This window comes from Ochotona curzoniae, unplaced genomic scaffold, assembly GCF_017591425.1.
Source record: "Ochotona curzoniae isolate NIBS_2020 unplaced genomic scaffold, NIBS_Ocur_1.0 contig_43, whole genome shotgun sequence".
In the NCBI taxonomy this organism is placed as follows: Eukaryota; Metazoa; Chordata; class Mammalia; order Lagomorpha; family Ochotonidae; genus Ochotona; species Ochotona curzoniae.
Window position 1 is genome coordinate 28,138,255 of NW_024466218.1, and position 24,112 is coordinate 28,162,366.

At 48.0% G+C, this 24,112-nt stretch overlaps 1 protein-coding gene across 1 annotated transcript in view; it reads right to left on the reverse strand.

Annotated features, from left to right (window-relative positions):
- Positions 1-20,776, reverse strand: part of CCBE1 (collagen and calcium binding EGF domains 1) — a 196,007-nt gene extending 175,231 nt beyond the window's left edge. Inside the window, exons 1-2 of the mRNA XM_040985072.1 lie at positions 20,643-20,776; positions 20,165-20,245 (exon numbers count right to left, since the gene is read on the reverse strand). Of these exons, the coding sequence (XP_040841006.1) occupies positions 20,165-20,245; positions 20,643-20,776 (215 nt within the window). The remainder of the gene's footprint in view (positions 1-20,164; positions 20,246-20,642) is intronic.
- Positions 20,777-24,112: the final 3,336 nt, after the last annotated feature.

Here is a 24,112-nt window from a genome sequence, read left to right on the forward strand (position 1 = left end):
ACTTCTACTTTTGGAATTGGTTTATTTCACTAAGCATAATCGTCTCAGTTGGGCCCAAGTCAGACAACACTCTTAAGGAAGGGTTCCATCACAGCCAGGCCTCCTGCTCCAAGCAGACACTGCCTGTACCTGATGTATCTCCACCCATAACAGCCATCTTCATTTCTTTTCCCTAAGATTTGATTCTCAGTCACACAAACCCTGCAAGTCCCACTCCTGGAATCAACAGGATGCCCTGGCTATGGCCACACAGTACTGGGAGGTGAAATAACAGGAGCATCTCACAGTTGAGAGGATAGGCCCCAGAAAGGGTAACAGGAACAAAAAGGCATCACCCATTGGACCTGTTTGCACCTGCACAGCTCCAAGAAAGCAGATGTCAAACCTGAAGTCCAGTAGAGGAGCAGGTACCAAGAAGGTGTAAACTGGATGAAGACCCATAGCAGCCTTATGGCCTGGCTTACCAGACATGAAGAAGTACTGCAAATAAGTCCAGGCATCACTTAGGGCTCCCTCAAGTCTCTCCTCTGTCTTCTATTGAGGCACGGGAGCTAGGGTGGCATGGTGAGAAGCCATGAGCTAATACATTCTTTCCTCTTCAAAGGAAGGTAAGGATTATGCAAGCAGGATAGCCAGTGTCTGAGAAGCAGCGACACAGGTATATGATGTGTGAAGGTAGAGTTGCTATCGGTCTCCTGTATAATCCAGACTGAGTCATGTATGCATGTGCCTAGTTACAAGAAAATCCATATTGACAACTGCATTGTAAAACCACCTCCATGAGAATAATGCTTCCAAGCAGTCCTGTATACCTCTCCCTTTCTCAGGGACTCTAGCCCAGCACCCCACCATCCCACAATCACTTTACATCCTCCTGCCCCTTGCACAAGGCATTTTCAAAAAAACATCAAAATCCAAACCTTAGAGTGACTTCAGAGCAATGTCACGGCAGGGCCTCAGGCACAGCTCTGCAGAGAACAGCTGCATGGCATGTTTTAATGAGGCCGGGGAAGACCTCTCATTTTAATCTCATGGAGTTTTGAGGGAGGCAGGCAGCAGTGTTGACAGTTCCTAGACACTGAGAGAGCAGTTCAAGGACCCGGCAGTAAGAAATGACTCTTGGGAGGAAGCTCTTTGAGTGGGATGTTAGAATATGCACATTTCATACTGGTACTTTCAGAACCTAGCAGACTAAAAGGATAGAAGAGATAAAGCAGGCTGGGTGGCCACTTTGAACAATTGTGTGAAGTGAGGGATGAGGTGACACAACCTGGAATGAATGGCAAAGGGAAGAGGAAAAAGCATGTTCCCAGGCTGTTAGGAGTGGTTTGATTAGATAAAGGAAAGGAGATGGGCAGGTAAGAAAGGGACCAGCATTCGTGCCAGACAGCAGGCTTAGCAAGGCCGGAAATGAGCCGTAACAGAGATAAAGAGTTCAGTAAGGAGCTCAGTTAAAGAACCGCAAAGTCTGCCCAAGACTGGCAAGAACAGAAGTACCAAGGGCTTCTACCAAGCAAGGGCAAACCGAAGGCATTATTTATAGAACCTTGAGTGGATTCATGTAGGTACCATCTGATTACAGTGTAGGATCCAGGGCTTGAAGCTATGGCATGTGACAAGTAAAAGCAAAGGGGACTACAGATGCAGTCAAACAATGGCTGGATAGCTGGGTTGAAAACAAGCAGCACCATGACAGCAGCAGTCGAGAGAAAAATAAGGTATCCCCCAGGGAGTGCAGCCCACAGTGCGGGAGTTCAGAGGCCGTCAACAGAGACGATTACGCTACCTTACCTGCCATGAGGGCTGTGTGCCAGCCTCCATTTCCTGTGCCCAGGCTACCTCCCCCAAATCTTTTCTCTTTTTTATTTTTATATTTTTAAGAAAGGCTTACTTTTATTAGAAAGACAGATTTACAGAGAGAAGAGAAAGAGAGAGAAAGATCTTCCACCTGGTTCACTCCCCAAATGGTCGTAATGGCCAGAGCTGGGCCGATCTGAAGTCAGGAGTTTCTTCCAGGTCTTTCACATGGGTGGCAGGGTTCCAAGGCTTTACACCATCCACCGCTGCTTTTTGAAGCCAAAAGCAAGCAGCTAGATGGGAAATAAAGCAGCCGGGACACAAACTAGTGCCCATATGGGATGTTGGCACTTACAGCCAAGGTGCCAGCCCCTTCCCTCAAATCCTGATGGGCTTCGTCACTTGTTTGGTTAACAAAGTGACCTAAACCAGTTCCAGTCTGTGTTCGTCTAGGACTTACAGTCTTCCATTCTGACTGCTTCCCCTTCTGTTCCACTACAAAAGGAAGCCAAGCCTAGCCAGGGACCAAGGGGGACAGGGGCTAGCTCTCAGACACAGAGGCACCAAGACTCCAGACACATGAGACCATTCGGGCTTCTCCAGCCCTGGCTGGGCCATTCCAGCTAACACTATGAGGAATGTCATCAAACCATCCCCTAGGAAGACCTGCCCAAGGTGCAAACCCATAGGATTGTGAGCAAGAAAATACTTGTTACTTCAAGCCACTAGGTATCGGGGCGGTTTGCTGTGCTCCAGTGGATAATATAGGATATACTGAATATGACTAACCAATGAGTAGCAAACCAGCAAGCTCATTGGAACAACTCCACCACGGCTCAACTACTGACAAGCTACGTGACTTTGAGCAAGATGTTAACAAACTTAAATCTTTACTACATGACCTGTTAAATTAAAATGAAAATAATTTACGATTGTCTAAAGCTTAAGTAATATATGCTCATTAACAGTATCTGATGAGACTTAGTATTCAATACATGCTGCTTGCAGTTATTAAAACAAAGTCAATAAGAATACTTGTGCACATCTAAAGTTAATTTACTATGTGCCTATTTGGTCTCATCCAGAAAAGTTTAACAAGCTTAATCCCTTCTGCCATTACACAATACTCGTGTTTCTAAGAAATCTTGGGTAATCAACAACTTAAAACTAGCCTCATAGGAAAAAGATGTTTAGGGTATATAAAGTTTCAGATTTACAAGAAATTTTCTGTAAGAATTTAATAAATAACAATAGCTTTTAAAAATCTAAAACTCTCTGGGCCAACCCAGCACTTAATCATAACCAGGTTTTACGCAAAAACAAAAACAAAACTTTGTGTTTTCTGTCTCCTTCCACATCACTTGAATATTCCTGTACACATTCTTCTGGCTTTTTATAAAGTAAAAAGTAGAAATATGATAGTAACAAAACCCCCAAAGTTAAATCATCGCCTGAGTCATCAAGAGTTAAAGAACCCAAAGCCAATCACTTAGCAACCCAATCAAACGCCACACAAGCTTTCTACACGCAGACAGCAAATGCTTTGTTATCAAGAGCAAACTCTGTGACACAAATGATGTTTCTTAATCTGCGCTATATACAAATAAATGACACAGAAACTTACTCTGCAGGAGAAATTTCTGGACTGGGTCCTAACCACAGCACTCGACAAGCTCAATGATGCACAGCTTCTCCAACAATGCAACGTGCGACGACTGGTTGCACTGAGCCATGTGAAGGGAAAAACCAAGCAGGAAGAAGCAAACCCTATAGCAAGCTTACTGTTTCCCACAAAGGACTGCTGCGTTATCAGGAAGCTTTCTGCTCCTCTGAGTGAGTTTTGCTGAGCCATCTGCCTCCGGGTGGACAGCTCCCACAGGAAAAGCCTTTGCTACAAAACTGGAGAGAACAACTTCTCGTTTCCTCTACCTTCTCTTTAGAATCCTAATTGTGACGAATGTGCAAGCATGACTGTGAGCCCTGCACATTTAGAAGACAGACAGGAAATTCACACTGAGAGGGAGGCAGCTGGCTCACAGTTACAAGGCAATCACTAAGCTAGGAAGGTTCTGGCTTTTTCACAACACTGGGAGCTCCACAGGTTCACACTAGCGCATGCTACTGGGGGAAGCTTGCACCCAGGGTGGCATGGAAGGAATCGCCAGCAGAGTCTGAAAGGACAGCTGCGAGGTTGGTGGGATGTTCAGCAGAAGCAAGCAGAGGAAGCAAGGGTAGCTCTTAGCAGTTATTGTGTCAGGATGAGTAAGACAAGTTGGAAACAAAAACTAAAAAAAAAAAAAAAAAAAGTGCACTTGCCCTGAAGGGAACCTGCTCAAGTTTGACATTACTGTGGCACAGTAGGTCAAGCTACTATTTGTGGCACTGGCATCCCACATAGACAACTGGTTTGGGTTTGAGTCCCAGCTGCTCCACTTCCAGTTGAGTTCTACTGATGCACTTCCAGGAGCAACAGAAGATGGACCAAGTCTGTGGGTCTCGTCAACCATGTGGAAGACCTAGCAGAAACTTCTGGAGAGTGAAGCAGCAGATAAAAGATCTGTCTCCTCTGTCTGTGTAACTCTGCCTTTTAAGTAAATCAATTTTATCCTTTAAAAAGAGGCAGGGGGACAGTTTCTGCCATGCCTGTTATAGAGACGACCATCTTCTGCGGACCACACTTTGCACAACACCACTCAAGTTAAGTTTCTCTCTGGTCCTTGCTGTCTTCACCCTATGCACCTGTAGAACTGATATTTTCTGCATTGGTGTTAGAGAACTCAGGATCTGAGGGTCTACCCACAGCAAGTCTGCGGCTTTTGATGGTATACAGCCTCTAGTTCTAAAAGTCTCTGCCTGGTTTCTTCTCTCCTCTCCTCCTTTTGTGATATTTTCACACATTTGTGATAAACATGGACAGTGAAAGCCCATTTAACCCTGGTTATAGTCACGACACCAAGAGGAGGCCAAGATGAGATGCAAGTACGTGAATGATGATGGAACACTGCCGAATTCTCTCCTCCTTCTGAAGACAGGAGGAGGCGGAAAACCAGCACAAGTAGCAACACACACATTTCCTAGATCTGCAAGGTGAAAACCAGAATAAGCCGCAGTTGGAAAGCAGGTTTCACAACGAGGTTAACACTATCAGGGAAGGCCTGATGTCTCACCAGCTGCAGGGTTCCACTCTACCCTCTGCAACTCTGCAAACAACATGCACTGAACATGCACAGTAAACCTTTTAATTCTGAATGTCTGACACAGGCTATCTTTTTAAAAGATTGGTACAAGCATCTTACACTTCAAAATAGCTAAGCAACTTTTACATCTAAAAGAATTGAAAGATAAAGAAGCTCTTCCCTCCAGTAGTTCACTACTCCCCAAACAGATGTCATGCCATAGCAGAGCTGGACCGGGCCAAAGCCTGGAGCCTGGAAGCCACTCCAGGTCTCCCTCTTGGGTGGCAGGGTCTCAACTCCTTGAACCATCCCCTGCCAACTTTCCAGGATGTACACTATCAGGGGGCTGGCATCAGAAGCTGGGCTGGGAACAGAACCAAGGTGCTCAGATGCAGGGTGAAGGTGCCCCAAGCAACACGGCCACTGCTTTGCCAAATGCCCACCCCTAAGCTGGTTTAACATTACAGAGACTAACACGCTGTGTGCAAATGAATCCAATTTTGTTATGAAAAGATACATGCCAATAAATGTTCTTTTGGATTCAACAGGATTCTAAACATAAAGTAAAATACAAGTATAAACATGTTAGATTTCCCTTAGAAGCTAAAGCTACACTTTCATCTGGTAAGAATGTGCCATTTAAAGCATGACATTATCGGAGAACTGTCTTTGAGATGATATAAACTGAACTCAGCCTCTCAGAATCTAAGCAACGAACTGTACTCACTCTGTGTCAGACAGAGCCGCAGCGTGCTGCCCTGAGCCACAGCACAGCACTTTGGTAAGCACACTAACATAAGTCGTCAAGCTGCTCATTACTGATGACACATGAGAACTACAAAACAAACTGATATTATCAGGGAGAAAAAGATCTTTTTTAAAAAAGTATTTCTCGGGCCTGTAGCAGTAGCCTAGAGGCTAAAGTTCTCGCCTTGCCTGTGCCGGGATCCCATATGAGCGCTGGTTCATGTCCCAGCAGCCCCGCTTCTCCTCCATCCAGCTCCCTGCTTATAGCCTGGGAAAGCAGTCAAGAACAGTCCAAAGCCTTGGGTCCCTGCAACTGCATGTGAGACCTGGAAAAAGCTCCTGGCTCCTGGTTCCTGGTTCCTGGCTTCGGATCGGTGCAGCTCTGGCCACTGCAGCTGCTTGGGGAGTGAATCAGCAGACGGAAGATCTTTCTCCTTTCTCTCCTACTCTCTGTAAATCTGACTTTCTAATACAAATGAAGAAGTAAACCTTTAAAAAAAAAAAACCCTATTTCTCGCTTTGCATAAAAATTCCACAAACACTGACATTCAGAGCTGTAGGAGCTTCAAAAGCTCAAGGAATAAATATTAAAGTACATTTTGGTACAAAGAATTTTCTCTACGTGGAAGATGCATACTATGAAGAGACTGCAAAGATTTCAAGTAAACTTACACCAAAATAAATTCATTTTAATTCTATTTTTTCATGATTTTTTTAAGTGCCTGAGGCTTGAGAACACTTCAGCAGAAAGGACACAGGGGACAGAGTGCAAACGGAGCAAATCACAGTGAACTGAGTCTTCATGATAAATTTACGAGAACTGATTACACTCTCCTTTTATTTCAAGCATCCGTCATCAGGGAGAACACGGTCACCTTTCTTTTCCCTAAAAGGAAATCTGCCATTCTGTTATGTTGAGATGCAAGTGAAGGACACTTAAAAAAAAAAAGCCTCAGAGACATTCACTTTCTTGCATCAGATTACAAACCCAATCCCGTGAAAAAGTCCTTGCGGCTGGAGCAGAGATCAACACGCAGATAAGGTCATACTCTCAAATATCAAGCTTCCACTGGGGACCGAATGCAAAGCCCCAGCAGGCTACTCCGGGAGAGGATGCTCACCTAACAGGTCTGATAACTATCCCGGTAATTCAAGAGACGCTCAGTTTTTAATGCAGGTCATCTGGCTGCAAAACAAAAGCCTGCTTTGTTAACATACAACTAAATCATAGAGCTAACTGTCTTATTCCCGTGGATTCTCTAAACAGAGCCAAATATGGAATCACACCTGCGCATTAAAACGATGAGAGGGAAGCTGTGGCCGGCCAATCTATCCATGAAGCCTTCACGGGGGCCCACAGAGACCACGGGGTAGGGTCTTGCGACTGTGAGACAATCACCTCCCACAGGATGGATGGGCAGGCTGAAAGGTTAAGTCTATAGTAAAAACTTTCAGGAACTTAAGAGACAAATATTAAGCCTGGAACATAAGAAAGATATTTTAGGAGAAAGCTTGTTCACATGTATTTGCCCCCAGTGAAGCTGGATTTCTCCCTCTTAGCAAAGGAACAGGTGGCCGGAGGACCAGGACTCTTCCCTAAGAGGAGCTGACCCTTCACTCTCTCTCTCCCCTGTTCTGTGGGTACAGCACTAGCCCGCTGCAGGAGGAAAAACAAGTGGGCCTTAGTGCTGCCGCACAGAGCTGAGCAGTAGGTTTCTGGCTGCAGAGAGCAACAGCCTCCAAACATGTGCTCCTGGAGCACGTGGGCACCTTTTCTTTCCAATAACTGCATGAGAAACTGTCCGCGGCATTCAGGAAACAGGTTCTGGTGGCAGCTTGTGGATGACCGTCTGTCCTGAAGGCTCAGTAGAGAGAGAGGTGGTCCAGAATGTTGCCAGTACTCTTGGTTAAGATGCTGTCCCTGCAGGACACCAAATTCCCAGGGGCTGCGGGCTAAGCAGGCTTCTGCTGGTTCTGCTCCCTGCCATCCAGGCTACGATTAGATCATCAGACCTGGAAGGAACTTGTAACTCTCCATAACCCAAGGAAGAGATAAATTCAGAAGCAGGCCCACAATGAAATCACCATCCTGTAAAAAATGAGTTAGCACCCAGTATAAGCATTTACTACTCCTGACTTGTTAATACAGGAAAAAGCAAATGCTGAGCAAACCCAGGGTATAAGTGATAACGTTAAGGCCAGCAGGATGTGTGCAGGAAAGGAAAAATATAGTCCTATCCCTTAAGAGTCATTCTGCTGGAGAAGCGAGATTAGAGAGGACGCTCAACTACAAGCCACACGTGGCGATGATGTAAACTTGCAAGGAGTAAACACCGCACCACGTCAAGGGGCAAGCTTTAGACATCAAGTATCTAACAGCTTCTTTCTTGCATGTCTTTCCTCCCAGCAACTTCCAAATGGACATTTGAACTTTAGTTTTTTTTTAAATACCAAATACATACTAGTCCTCTGTTTTGAAAGTCCAAGCTAGATATGGTCACCAGGAGCGGTAGAAAAAAAAATGAAGTGGTCCTCTCTGTACACTTTCCTGAGAGAGGAAGGGAAATTAACCGTAGGATCTTGGCTCCTCAACTGTAGAGTTGCAGGATCACTTACCTACCTATCTTGCGGATCGGCACCTCCACACCTTGTAGACAAGCTACCTTCTCCCTGCACCTCCCTCTGGGGAGGAAGCATCCTCCACCCAAGGCTAAGGGAGAAGTATGGTCCAGTGCTGAGCTTCAGCAAATAAGAGTGCATTGGTGCCCTGCAAGGTGGGCACCCAGCAAGGGCAAGCACCTAGCCGGAGTGTCACAAGCATGCCTGTTGTGTGTGCTAGCAAAAGGAAGACACATGCTAAGACTTTCTTGAGTTGCTTTAAGGCTGTACAGCAGGGAAACTACTTTTTTCTGGGAGGTCAAGGAAGGATTTGCGAAAGAGGCAAGACTTTGAGGTACAACAGAAACAGGCACACAGCATAGAGTGGTCCATGACGTTGTACATGTCAGAGTATCACAGACTGAGCACACTCCCTCAACATTGTCTGCCCATGGAGCTGCCTCAGGAGTGCCCATACCTGAACCTTCTCCTACTCTAAGCACAGCAAAGTGGCAGCTAGAATGAGGTAGTACCGCAGCAGGCGCGGAGGGGGCAGGCATTTCTGCGCATTTATGCGCCTGTTTTCATTGACCTTAAGTCTCTGACATGTGTTAACTTAAGATCTTGGTAGAAACACAATTCTCAGATGTGTGCCATTTGGGAAAGGAATGAGGGGTTCAGAGAAACAGATCACCAGGGGCGCCCCCTGCATCCATTCACACCTTCACTCTAAGGTTTAACTTACTGAAAAGGCAGAGTGATAGAAAAAAAAAATCTTTCATATGCTAATTTGCTTCCCCAAACGTGGCCACAGCATAAGCCAGGCCAAAAGCAGAAGCCTGCAAATTCTGGTCTGACAGGCTGATGGGACCCAAGCACTTGCGCCATCCGGTAATGTTTTCCCAGATGCTGAATCAGAACAGAAGCAGCAGGAACTTGAACCAGTGCTCTGAAGACTGATGCTAGTATCACAAGTGGCAGCTTAGCCGGCAGCACCTTTACCACCACCTGCCTTTAAGCATCCTCTCCCCTACCCTCCATCCTAGGACATCCTACTCCCCTGTGTCACCAGGTTTAGGGGCCAAGAACGAATGGAGTATTCACCCAGCGCTTGACAAAGAAATGGCTGTTCGGGGCTGGTCTTGTAAAGTAGTAGGTAAAGCCACTGCTTGCAACACCCGTATCCCATATGGGCACTATTTGTTATCCCAGCTGTTCCACTTTCAAACCAGCTTCAGGGGAAACTAGTAGAAGATGGCCCAAGTGTTTGGGTCCCAGCCATTTATGTGGGAGACCTGGAAGAAGCTCCTGCCCCCAGTACCTGGCAGTCTTCCCCAGTTTCTGACAGACTGGGCTGCAGCACTGCCTGAGGCTGGCCTGGAAAGCTCTCCAAGACACCGGTGTGTGGTCACATTAAGCATTGCTGCCTATTGCCTGGTAGGTAATACTGATGGCCAGGTAGGGGCGTTGCAGTCACATGGTGATGCCCAGGACAGCACTTGTCAAAGTTCAGTGTGTGTGGGAGACACTCAAGGGCCTCACTACAATGCAGATTCTGACTCTGCAGTTCTACGGCGGGGCCTGGGTATCTGCATTTCACAAACATCTCACACATTCAGCATTATCCTGTAGAAAGGTGCAAACATATAATGTACCTGAGGCTCATGCCATTTCAGGTTGAATTTCATCTCCTGGAGATACTGCTGCAGGCCACAACTGCATCAGACAATCAGGTTGCTGTCGTATGGAGATGCTGGTGGAGATCAAGGTGCATAGGCTAAACCCATCTTCTCTGTTAGTGGGTACCAGTGTGTGTCTGAATGTGGGTTCTTGGGTCTACTTTTTATGGTTTGTATAATTTTGCTTTTATTGGTGGGCCTGGCAGCTCCTTTTCCAACAGTGCTTCTATTTGTCCTTTCTCCTGTGTAGCAGGGAGGAGACAAAGTAACCACAAGAGTGAGGTCTTTAAGAGCACCAGGCTCGGTGCAATGGCCTAATGGCTAAAGTCCTCGCCTTGAACGCATCAGGATCCCATTTAGGCGCCGGTTCTAATCACGGCAGCCCCACTTCCCATCCAGCTCCCTGCTTGTGGCCTGGGAAAGGAGTCGAGGACAGCCCAAAGCCTTGGGGCCCTGCACCCACGTGGGAGACCTGGAAGAAGTTCCTGGCTCCTGGCTTCGGATCGGCACAGCTCCAGCTGTTGCAGATACTTGGGGCGTGAATCATCAGATAGAAGATCTTCCTCTCTTTCTTCCTCTTTGTATATCTGACTTTTCAATAAAAATAAGTGAATCTTAAAAAAAAAAAAAAAAACAACCTAAAACCCCAGTAAGATCCTGGGAGCACTTGTCCATCTTTAAAAAGAACCCTGTGGTTAGGAACATAGGCCCATGAGTCAGACAGCCCGGCTCAGAGCGCCAGCCATGCCATGCACCTGCCACTCCAACAAAGCAGATGAGGAAAACCATAGCACAACCCGAGGGGTCCACGCTGCAGGAAAGCACACGACACTGTTATCTATTCTGGTCGTCAAAGCCTTCTGAGAGCAATCAATATTGTTCGAGCTCTGTTTTGGAATTCAGTGCTTCTATCTTCTCCCTGCCTCCCCAACACTTCCTTTTCAGCTTATTCCAAACAGAAACTGTCATTAGACTTTAGTATAGGGCCATTGCATAGGATTCCCTTTGCCTTGTGTGCTAGAAGGCTAGAGCAATTGCCTTTTAATTAAAGGCATGTCCAAGGAGAGGCGGTTAGCCTAACTGAAAGAACCACCACATCCCATATACAAGGACCGAAGTCTGATTCTGCATTTCCCAGCTCTGGCTCCCGACTCCAACATCCTGCCATAACAGACCACAGCAGGCAGCAGTGACAGCTGAAATAAGCTGGATACCTGATTAAGTTAGCAGCTCCCACCAACATTCAGCAAATGGCCCAATAGGAACTCTCTCAATTTTTTCTAAACAGGAGCTCTAGAAAAGTAACATACACCAGTTAATATTAAAATCAGTATTTCTTAGAGACAAAAAGGCCCATGAATACACTGCCTTCCAAGTTACCGTAAACCTCTCAGATTCTGCCTGAACGCAACTGAGCAACCTTGCCTGCAAAGGAAAGCTGTGTCTAGCTCTCACACACCTGCAGCAGGTTCACCGCCTATGTGGTCCCATGGGTGTCTAGGAAAGCAACCTCCAATCAACCATTCAGTTCCTCAAACTTGTGAGCCACTTCTCAGCAGGAAAAATTCCAAAATGAAGGATGGACACTTTACCAAGAGCAATGCCAAGTCGAAGCAAAGAGGCAGTAACCAGAGGGGGGGAAAAGGGCTATTGTGTGACCTCCACTCTCCAAAGAGGCAGTGCTTGGAGACAAGCGAAATGTTACAAAATGACACTTACAAATCCATGGGTTCTGAGTTGGCCCTCATCCTAACCTCCTACAAGGCAGAGTAAGTAGAAACCAAATGAATTCCAGCAATTTCCCTTTGTGTCAAATTCTCCTTACTCTGCTTCTCTTTCCTCAGAGGCTTCTTCCATCATGCTAATACTTTTCTCCGATACTCAGTGTCAGAAGTCATCACCAGTTAGGTGTCTGAATTGCTTGGATCACAAAAGTTGGCACAGGAAAAAGGAAGTCCTACCTTTAAGTTCATATGAAAGAGTGATACCTGAAGATTTCCCATAGTTCATGGAAATGTTTCCCGTGAAAAATGATGCGCGGACTGCACTCACTTTACACCAGAAATATTTTAATTCCACCACTCCATGAATTTCTTCATATATCCTTAAAGTCTATGAAACTGCACAGTAGTTTCTAGTATATGTAATTATAGTTTCGAGCTATGAATGAAAATATAAAATACTTTTCAATTTAAAAAAATTCTAGATGTGTATTCCTCAAAACATACCATACCATCTGACTTACGAATGAGAATTTTCCTACCATCCACACTCATAATTAGCCTTTAAAAATAAATGGTAAAGTAACATTTAAAATCATTTATTTGAAAGGTAGAGTTAGAGAAAAAGAAGAAGAGAATTTTCCATCCACTAATTTACTCCTCAAATGACTGGAGCATCCAGAGCTGGGAAGTTGATCTAGATTCTCCACATTAGTGCAGGGGCCCCAGCCCTTGGGTCACGCTTTCCCAGGTGCATTAGCAGGGAGCTGGATCAGAAACGGAGCAGTCATGACCAGGACAAGCACCCATGGGGATGCTGGAACTGCAGGCAGTACCTTAACTTGCTATGCAAGAATGTCAGCCTCAGGAAGGTGGCTTTGAGTCAACACAGGGTGTGACCATGAGCAAACAAGTTCACAGTGTAGGCAGAAAGCCAGCCAAAACAGCCCAGGGTTTTCTCCGTCAAGCACAGGAAGTCCTGTCACAGTGACATGTGGAAAGGCAGAAGTTAGAGCACCTGCAGCAGAAGCACCCCAGCTAGTTCTAGCCCTTCTGAGCCTTCTGGGAATGAGGCATCTGAAAAGCTGCAGCTCTTACAGGGCCTGTGAGACATTCCTCCCAGAGACCCAGGTCACAACGGAAGCTGCTCAGCTGGCAGATGCAAATCCAACAAAGTCAGGCAGCACCACACAGCAAAGATCCCACAACAAAGGGAACTCGGTGACCATTCCCAAAGCCTCAAGATCGCAGATGTGTAGACCAAGTGTTCATGGAGGGAAAATCCTGCTCCTGATCCTTGGAACACAGTGGCTCTGTTAGATTGGAACAGGCCACACAGTACGTACCTGAGGTTTGGGAGACAATGAAAGGTGCTGTTCTAGATTTTTAACATAGTTTTTTCAGAATGTAAAAATTATGCTTAGATAACCAGCAGGGCAATAACAGACTATGGGCTCTGTTCACTGATCTTTGCTCTACCCAACTCCCAGAACAAAGTCCTACCTGGTGCCAAGAGGGCTCCCTCGTTTCCCTTCTAGTCCTCTGCACATGCAGCTTCCCATGGAGCAGTCCCCAGATCTGCCAACTGTAGACAGCAGGCTTCATTCCAAATAAGTCCAACAGAATAATCCACAGGAAGAACCGAGAGGTAAAGGATGAAGATAGGTGTGAGGGATAGGCGAGAACATATATGGTCCATAGATCCGAAACCATGAATCATAATGATCCGACTCATTCTCTTATAAGAAGCAAGAAGGCATCGCATACTTTCATCCAAGCTCCTTTGGTGTACACAGATCACAGCTGACGCTGGAACAGGACACCACTGAACTCAACGGGAGTTAAACAGGGAGATACCACAACTACCATCCACCTGCAACATTTGTTTCAGAGGGAAACGAATTGCCTCTAAAAGTTCACACACATTTGTGGCACGCATTATTAGGGAACCAAGGAACTCCTGAGGAGTATGGCTTCTTCTAACATCCTATTTAAAATCACTGCCAGAAACGACCAGATCTGTCCCAGGGAAGGAGAGCTGGGCTGGAGCCCTTGGTGTGCGTGTGGGGGTTGGGGGGACAGTGGCAATTCTGGTACTTCCATCCACATCACAGGTCACAGGTCAAGAAAATTAGCCTCTTCTCAGCTCCACCTCCACATTCCAATAATGCTTAGAATAAACAGGTGGCACGTGCCACATCCTTGCTAGCAGCCAAGGCACATCCAGCACTGGTTACAGCCATCCCTGGGTTTTCATCTCCCTTCTTAGAGCCAGCAGGGGTTTCTTGTGCTGAAAGGATACAGCTGGGCTACAGGAATTCTCCAAATCTTAGCCCCCTAAATGTGTCATTCATCGGCCGTCTGCCAGAAATACCTTGGAAGTGTCCCAAAGGGCCTCATTGCTTTGAAATCCTTTCAGTGAAAGATGAATTAGAATCCCATGAGCACAGAGTGTTTGTGTTTGTTTTGATCTGCTTTCATTCAGATGCATCCTCAGTACCTGGAACCCCGCTTGCTGAATAGTAAGCACTCGGCAAAGGTTGAGTAAATGGACCAGTGACCTTGTTGGTACGACTTTAGCACTAACTAGTACACGGCCTCATGGAGATAAAGACCTAGCTTGGCAGAAGAGCTGCTGCAGATAGTACTCAGCGGTTTACTCTGTCATCCCCAAACAACAGCAATAAACAGAAACAGAATGTAATCTTTGTTCTCCAGACCCTCAGCTGTGCCTCAGACACAGGCAACCCGGGTCCCGCTGCACACAGGGCCAGGTGTTAGGAAGCTGAGCAGCCTCAGCATGAAGCTGAATGAAATGCGAACCTTCTCCTGAGAAAAGAAGGCATCTAGAATAAAGAAGGACTCATTTGGCTTTTCCAATGTGCCCACTTAGAAAAGATGAAGTGAGATCAATGATCGGAAGTCAGGTAGCAGTAACGGTAGCAACTGGATATGATCTCAAAGGACCACAGTCAAAGCACAGCCTTTTTGGACAGTTCCATTGTTCTCAGTCGCTTCCTATCGTTTCTCCACCTAGGGAAAACAGACACAGACCCCGTGCTAACACGCTCTGCCGTCCCTTCCTCCTCCAGCACCTGTTGGGATGGGAGGGCGGGTGCCTACTCCAACTATGGTTCTTTACGTCAAAGTCACAGCTGGACAGATGTGCACATTGTAGGTGTTATGCAATGTTCACCAAGTTCACCAAGTTGGAAATGGTTTCACCAAGTCAGAATCCAACACTAACACATGTTCAACATGTTAGTAACTGAAGTTGAGCCAGAACCAATGAAAAGATGGCAAAATGACAGAGGGGCCGTCAATCTCAGGCTTCTAGAAGAGCCTGCCCATCTCAGCTTTTACACCAAGCACACTTTTGAACAGCAACAAGAACTCCAGAAGGCTAATTTTTATTCAATATTTTTTTTTAGTAGTAACATACTTACTCACTTGGTTATGGAACAAATACACAGAAAACTACTGCTCCATCCAGACATAGGGCAAGCTCTGAAGAAGACACTGTACCAGTGCAGCAAGGTGACAGTTCAGGCCAGGTGACTGATCACCTAGGTGATTCAGGTCTCTCCTTTGCAATTTTTGTATCATCTCCTCTCCAATGACAAGGTATGCCAGCTCATAAAAACAAATATGCTTTAAAAGAGAAACCCTGGGCCTGGCACAGAAACCTAGTGGCTAAAATTCTTGCCTTGCAGGTACCAGGGTCCCATATGGATGCTGGTTCATGTCCTGGCTTCGCCAGTTCTCATCCAGCTCCCTGTTTGTGGCCTGAGAAAGCAGTAGAGGACGGCCCAAAGCTTTGGGACCCTATGCCTGTTTTGGGGGACTGGGAAGAACTTCCTGGCTCCTGGCTTTGGATCAGCTCAGCTTTGGCCATTGCGGCCACTTGGGGAGTGAACCAGCAGACTGAAGATTTTTCTCTCTGTCTCTCCTTCTCTCTATGATTTTGACTTTCCAATAAAAATAAATAAATAAATAAAGGTAGGAGAGATCCTGTGCCCTGAGTGAGCCATTGATGATTCACCAAACTGCTCTCCTTGTGTGTCCTCAGCTACACTGGCCAAGGACTGGGCAACCATGGGGAGAGATTCCAAAACAGAGCCAAGTGCCTGATCTGTAGTCTTGGTTGTACCAATGAGCTCCTTCATGACCCCAGGCAAAGAGCAAAACCTTTCTGTTGATCTATAGAATGGGTAACTTCAATTTCTAACAGTTCAAGTCTCCCATCTGCTCTCACAATTGCAAGCAGATCAACCTGGGGAGCTGAGAAAAGCAGGGAGCAAAAAGGTACTAATTTTCGCAAGGCACTAATTTCTGGAAACACATACCCAGAGAGCCATCTACCAATGAGTAATGTGGACTTGCACGCACACTCTCGTAGGGCTGTGGAATGAGCTTGTTCTTTCAAGAGCATCTCATGAAACAAATCCCAGTGCTCACTGAGCAGCTACTGCACCCACTGAACATAATTAGCCAGATGCAGTGAGGACTATGGCTGTCACTCAGCACTCCCTTTGTGTCCCAGCCTTTTCAAAACATTTTATCTTACCTCCCCTAATCCTCAGGTAAACATGAGGCTTAGTTTACAAAGGAGAAAGTTAAAACATGGAGATTAAGAAACCATTCAAGGTCACAAATGTAGGCAACAGAATTGGCATTGAAATAGCCACAATAAGTCTCTATAATTGTCTTTCACTATGATGTCAGACTCCCGTGGGCATGCAGAGACTGGATGAAGCAGTGCCTCCTGCAGCCTTTCCCACCTTCCTCAGAGCTGGCAACATGGTGGTAGTGCCAGACTGGAAAGAGCCACTTGCTCTACCAGTTTCCAGGAAACATGTTAACTTCCAAATTCCTTATCTCTAAGAGAAGTGGGAGTTGTGGTAATTCCATGTCACTCTTCTCATTGGAAAATGAGCCATCCCAAGAATGAGTTCTGCCTGGGAAGACATCACTGACTAGACAAATGCCAGGATCTGGGCATGGCTGAAGATCCAGCATCAACATCAATACCACCCAATCTGCACTCGAGGGTCCTTGAGCCAAACATCATGACCAGTACAAATCAGACCCTGTGCTACAGGGCCATCACAAACAAGGACAAGTCTTCACTTGCCCAAGAGGCCACTTCTAGCTGATAATCTCTCCCTGTCCTCCCATCCCCCAGTCGGAGTGCAGCATGAACTAAGTGACTTGGAAGTCCATCATTTCTAACTCTAAAGGCCTGGCTCCTAAGTCAGGTCTATGCATCCAAGTCCAGAGATGAGCCTTACTCTTAGACTTGATTTTCTAACAGTTTTAAGCTCAGAGTAGATGCTTAGTAAAACTCATGTTGAAAAGCTAACTAACTTGGGTTCTTACTGGATGCATCTTCACTCAAAAAAAACAAAACAAAACCGCATTTTATTCCTTTTTCTCTAATAAGGACACTCCTGAAATCCTTTCATTTGCCTTTACAAATGGAAAATTTGATAGAAGAAAAAGTAAATCAACCTTTTGTTCCAACCACATGGTTTAAGAAAGCAGGAGAGTCAACTTTTGGGAGAATCCTTCATAGCCTTAAGAGGATTTAACAGCATAACTACTTTATGGGCCTGGTTTGGATGCAATAAGTGCAGAATTCAGAAAAGCCACACCTCAACTCACATAAGTTAACTGCTGTTCAGAGTTTGCCATGCGTTAGATTATAGTGTCATGCAGGTGCATTCTGTTTAAATTCATCAACTTGTGACTGTTCTTGTCGGGTGCTGGTACCATGAACATTGCGGGGAAAAATCCAGAGAGATTGTTATTTCCAAACTTCAGATAAAAACCCTTCCAGGAAAGGACACAAAGCAATTTTACACATAAAATCAGTTGTTTCAGACCTCAAAAGCAATGGTAATTCAGAAAGACCACAGCAGTTATGATAATTGCTGGCGCTTCCTATGAAAGTCTGAATCTTGTACCCATTTAATTTAGTCTTAGATCTTGGGATCTAGAGCATTTAGGCCCATCTGTAGGCACCTCTGGGATGAAGAAACAGCCCAGGCTTTAGACCAACAGACCTAGGTCTAAAGCCTTGGTTCTGGCATACACTAGCTTGGTGACCTGGAGTCTGTTACTTAACCCACCAGAGTTGGATTCCTTCCTACCAGCCCCAAAACGATACACATGCTGCAGGCAGATCTCAAGTTTAGAGATGATGTTTGCTGAGTGTGTAATACAGTGAGCAAGTGGTAAGTCAAGTGGACACTTAATATCTAAAACAACAACCCAGATAGAAAACACATAGGTGAAAGCAATCAAAACCAAAGTACAGAATGGGGTAAGGGATCCAGGACGGAAACATTCTCAAAGGATCCCTGCTCCTCCACCAGGCCACTTGTGTACAATGACAGAAGCCACCCCCACCTACTAAACCCATCTTTCAGGGACTTGAAAATACCACGTGCCAGGATTAAGGACACAGGTTTTGGTGTCAGCGCATCTCCAGGTTGAATGCCCATCTCAAAATGCAGACTCTGACCTAAGACGCCAAGGGAGGGGCTGAAGCGTCCAACAATCGCCAGCCTAACCCAGGGGGACACCACGCAGTGGTTCTACAGACCACACCTGCAGCATCAAAAGTTTATAGGTCACTGACAGTCAGAATTTGAACTCAGACACAGGTTATCCCTCGATGACAGGAGACAAGAGGAAAACGGAAGCAGCCAATGCCAAGTGACTTTAAGACCCCAATAAGCTATAGTGGCTTCAGACCCATTGAATGAACACTGGACTCAATTTCTTTATAAAAACTTTTCTTGGATTTACAGAGACCACAGCCACTTCCTTAAGGCAAAAGCATCTTCACCTACTCTCCAAAAACAAATTCCCCTTTTCCTGACTATGCACTCAGCTAAACCTCTAAGCTGCCTCAGAGACAATGAGTACAGAGCAAGACAGAGCTGGCAGGCCTTTTGTCGGCTGCGTAAAACACACACCACGTTGCCCTTGACTCACTGGCAAAGACGACAGCAGGCAGAGTCATCGGGCTCCAATGGTTTCCAGAAGTCCGACTTGCCTTCTGTAACTGTCACTGATTTATGGCAAGTCCAACCTTCAGGGATTGACCAAGCGAAGAAACGAGCTCAGGGATATTTTGCAGGCTAATGAGAGAGGCTGGATCCTGTGCTGGCAGGATAACAAGTTGTGGGAAGAAACACCGGGGCCATGGAGGTGCAACAGGGCTGGAAACAGGCAGACAGCCACCAGCCAGCACCCACGGCCATTTCACCAGCTGATCTTGCTCAGTTCACTTCATGACATCCTATCACCGCACCTGTCAGGTGAAGGTGCTCCTTCCTTCTCTGCTAACTTGGATTTTGCCTCGCGTGCCACCATGGGCCCACAGAAGGCAACTGCTCCCAAGCCAAGAGCACGACCACTGACTCACCTGAGTGGTCTTGTCATTCAGTGCCATGGCCTATTTAAAAGCACAAATTAGAGGATAACCCACTGACCTTTGAACATGTTTAAATAAAATGTGTTTTAATCTAAATAAAACAAAGTATCTTGACGCTGAACGCACGGTTGAATTCGTTAACTGCGGCACAGTCAGTACTAAGACCTCTTCCTTAAAGCTTGGACTGGCAGAAATCACAGCCACTTTCTTAAGGCAAAAGCATCTTCACCTGGGAGCCCGACTGGGAACGCCCAGTGCTCAGTGCCCTGAACAGAGCGCACCCTCAGAGTGGTGTGGGCGCTCCAACCAAGCCCTCTGCAGTCCTTTGCAAAACGCTAAGAGCTTGTGCCTCCACTAACTGTAGGACCAAGTCGGTCCCCACCTCCAGAGGGCTGCGAGCCTGGCAGCGTTCCCTCTGTGGCACGCCAAGCATCTGTTCTTATCTCCCGGCCCCCACCCCTCCCACCCACCTCCTCCCGCGCGCTTGCTGGTCTACCCAAGCCTTAGCTGTAACCAGGTAGACCTACGAACCACGTTTTGAAAAAGACCGCCCCCTTTCTGCGTCTCCATCTTCTGGTTTTCTGTTTTCCCTCAACACAACCCCAGCAACCTCCCAGTCCTGCCCCTACCCTCTGGTCCAAGGGGGCATCGCTGACAGTAACACACTGCGTCCCCACAGAAAGTCCTGCGAGCGCCAAACTACGGGACTTTCACAGAACATACACGCTAACGCAGCCACGCGCCTTCGCTGCACCCCCACTGCTCACACTGAACCCAGTCCACTCTCCTGGGCGAGCCCGCAACGCCTTCCCCTCCCGGCAACTCCATGCAAGCCTTCCAGCGAGCAGGAAACCTTAGCAATTGGGCGCACACGACCCACGCGTAAACCCGACCGCCAGCCGGCACGTCGGCGCAGAAACGCACAGCAGCGCGCCCGACGGACACACGCGCCCCGGGCTCTGAGCGCCTCCCGGGCGGCCCAGGACTCCGCGGAACCCTTACCTGAAGCACGTGGCGAGCTCGCCCGAAGGCTTCAGACACGGGTACTTGGTGGTCGCGATTTTGTTCTCAGCGCAAATTTCTCTGGGAAACGGTTGGAGAGAGGAAAAGTTAAGAACAGCGCGCGCTGAGCCAGGGGTGCAAAAGTGGGTCTCCAAGCGCGGAGCGCACGCCGGTGGCCAGGGACGAGGGTCACGGAGGCTCACCCAAGCCTCGGGAGAAGGGAGAAGCCAAGGGAGCGAGGGTCCCCAGCGTCCCGAGCATTGCCCGCTGCTAAGGCACCCGGCGTGCCGCGCGTCAAGGGGCCCCGACCCACAGACGGGGGAGGCAGGCTGAAGGCGAGGGCGCTGTTAACCGGGAGCAGGCTCCAGCGCGGCCCGGAGGAGTCCAGCACCAAGCTGAGGGGCCGGCAGGGCGAGGGCGTGCGGGTCGCCGAAGGAGCGCGCGGCGTGGGGACCCGGCTGAGGCTGGCAGCGTTTACCTGTCGCCCTCCTCGGGCTCCTCCCGGTAGCTCCACGTGTGTCCCAGCGCCAGGAGCAGCAGCAGCGGACCCAGGCTCCTGCCCAGCTGCCCCCTGGCCGCTCGTCCCCGGCACGGAGGAGGCGGCGGCACCATGAGGGACGCTCCCGGCTTGTCTTTCCGGCGCGCGGAGAACTCTGGCGTCCTGCGCCCCGCGCCCTGCGCCCCGCGTCTCGGCGGCCGCCGCGGCTGCCTTCCCTGTGGTCGGCAGGGGGCGCCGGAGGGCAGGGGCGCTTGCAGCACCTGCGCGGAGGCGCGGCTGCTCCGGGCGAGGTGGAGCTGTGTCGGCGGCGACGCAGCCAGCAGTCGGGGTGCTGCGAGGGTGCCCCGCGCAGAGGCAGGCAAACGGGGGGCGCGGGGCGCCGGAGCAGGAGGAGGATCCCGAGTCCGGGTCTCGCGGTCTTCACGCCGAAGGGACAGGCTTGCTGCACGCGGCTCGGGGCTGCGCCCTCCTCGCCTCCTCCCTCTTCCTCCTCGGGGAGAGACGCGCAGGGTGGGGACCGCAGGCGGCTGCTTGCATCTTGCACCAGGGTCACAGGAGGAGGAGGAGCCGTTTCTTGGCCCGGGGAAGGCAAGGAGGAGAGGGGTTAACAGGCTTCCTTCCGGGTGACAGGAACTTCCAAGTCCGGGGGTGAGGACGCTCTGTGATTCCCCGTCTGGGGGACGCTCTGGGCCGCTCGTCACTCCCTGCTTTTGTTTTCTCTGGGTTCGGGGAACAAGAGGCACGGCCCCAGGGCGCGCTTGTTGAACCAGGACGGGCAGATTTCACGAAATCTCTTGCGAAAGAGCTCTCTGGTCCTTTCATTGGCGAAAGAACCGCCGCTGCTCCAGCGAGACGGGCGAGTTTAACGGCTTCTATAGCCCGTCTTAGACGCGAAGACCTGGTGTCCATCAGGTGTGACACCTGGGGCCTGCTACTTGCAACGTGGAGAGCGGGACAGGAGGGCACAAACCACCAGCATCTGGAATATCCTGGGGCCACAGCCGTGTGCACCCCAAAGCCCAGCAAGTGGTGGTCACGGCCCAAAAATAGGCAGGTGGGAGGCTCCGTAGCTTATTGTGCGTGGTGGTCCTGCGCCTCTCACGGGGCTTCGGGAGCTTGCACACAAATTACTAGAGTGCGCTTCAGGAAGTAAGCCTCGTTTGCAGACAATTCCGGTCACGTGAGCATTCCCGCCCAATGTCACACACATGTTAAGCATTTCCTTTTTTTTCTTTAAAGATTTGTTTATTTTTATTACAAAGTCAGATATACAGAGAGGAGGAGAGACAGAGAGAAAGATCTTCCGTCTGATGATTCACTCCCCAAGTGACCGCAACAGCCAGTGCTGCGCTGATCCGAAGCTGGAGCCAGGAGCCGGACCAGAAGCTCCTCCAGGTCTCCCATGCGGGTGCAGGGTCCCAAGGCGTTGAGCCATCCTCGACTGCTTTCCCAGGGCACAAGCAGAGAGCCGGATGGGAAGTGGAGCTACCGAGATTAGAACTGGCACCCATATGGGATCCTGGTGCGTTCAAGACAAGGACTGTAGCCGCTAGGCCACCGCGCCAGGCCTAAGCATTTTCAATAGTGTTTTTACTGTAGCTGTTACGTCTTGCTCAGATCTGCATATCCACATTTCATTTGATCTTAGAGTATCTCTTGATCTCATGAACGTGTTTTTTTTTTCTTTCAGTCCAGTAGGGTGAGATTTCTTCTACACCCCTTCCAGAGAGCAGCTACCATGAAAGAGGCCTGATTACAAAATATGGCTCTTCCGATTAACTCCATGCCACTTAACTTTTACTGGGCCATTGAGAAGGCACTTCAGAATCTTGCAAAACCAAACTATCCAGCCTGGGTTCGGATTCAAACCCAGGCCCCGTACCTCCCTTAGTGAGTGCCAGCGGCAAGTGGCTTACCTCTTCGGCTTCCTGAGTATTCCATGAGGCTGCCTCTAGTCTTTCCTTCCCCCAGCCTGACCTGGCCAGGACCAAGCACAAGCCCAGGCCTGCCCCAGTTGATCTGCCCCATTCCCTGGCACCAGAGGCCTGGCCTCCAGCCTCCTTTCGAGGAGGGTTCCACAGATTAATGAGAGGGACGCATATGCTCCGCGCAGGAGGTGCCCAGGATTGTTTCTTTTCAACGTACCACTCCTGGCAACACTTTTCCTGCACACATCCATTCCCCTAAAACAAGCCAGACAGTGGGGAGTTGCACGATTCAGCAGGTCCCAGGGACCCGGCTGTATCCGCTCTGTTCCAGGCTAGCTTCCCTTCTTGGAGCGGGCATGGCTCAACAATCCTGCTCATGCCACCTGGGGCAGCCAGGGAGACAGAACAGAATGGGCAGTGTGAAGGAGGGTGCAAGGGAGGAAGGGAAGGGAGAAGGAGGCCACAGGGCACAGTGCCCCTTCCTAAGTGAGATCGCTTTAGAGGGATTGTGAAGGCTTGGAGAGAACTGACATGCTGCTAGGAAAGAGGAGTGCGTGTCTGTAAGGAGATCACTACCAAATGCACTAAATGTTCACCAGTATTTGTCCAACTTTTTTTATAGAAAGGATTTGACTCCTTCAAAAATGCGCTGTTTTATAACAGCAGGGAAAAATTAGTTAAAGCAATGGAGGCAATGGAAAAAAATCAAGATTGAGTAATAATAATAATAATAATAATAAAGCTGAAGTAGGGCCAGCATAGAACTGCAACTAGTTAAGCCTCCCACCTGTGATGCCAGCATTGAATAAGTAAATATATATATTTTTAAAAGGTGACTTGACACAATCAGGGACTTATAAGCAGAGATGCATGTGATTAAAACAGATGACAAGCACATTCTCAGATCTCAGATGCCAGTTCAGACCTACAACAGGATATCCCTAATAAGAGGGGGTTACCCCGACAGTTTTCCTCCAGTTTCATTTTCGATTAAAACCTGAAGGACTTAGAAAACTAGGGTTACTTCTTAGAAACATGAAAGTAAGGCAGTTTCCAAGCCACTGGGAGGAGAATTTGAGGCAAAAAGAATCTAAACTGGTTTTAATACAGTAAATAAATATTAAAGGCTTGGTTTGGGTGTGTATAATATCATCCCACAAAACCAAGCGTGGTCTCAACTTGCACATGTTCTGACAGTTTGTTGAAACTACGCATCTCTAGAATTTCCTCCCGACAGAAGAAATGTCTCATTTCCATGTCCCTAGTGAGAAATCACACACAAGTTTTATACAATTTTGTGTGCAAGTAAACCAAAAACATTTGTTAACCTCAGGTGGAGGCTAACTTGTGTAGTCAATATCAAAAGTAACTGCTTGCTGCTTGGTGGCATGTCTCAAGAATATCAAGAAAAACTAGCCACATGATGAAAGTATCATGGTTGCTCTTGAAAATTCTAACTCGTGCATGCAAAGTTTCAAAGGGAGCAACCAAGGTGAGTGGGTGTCACTGACCAATTAGAGC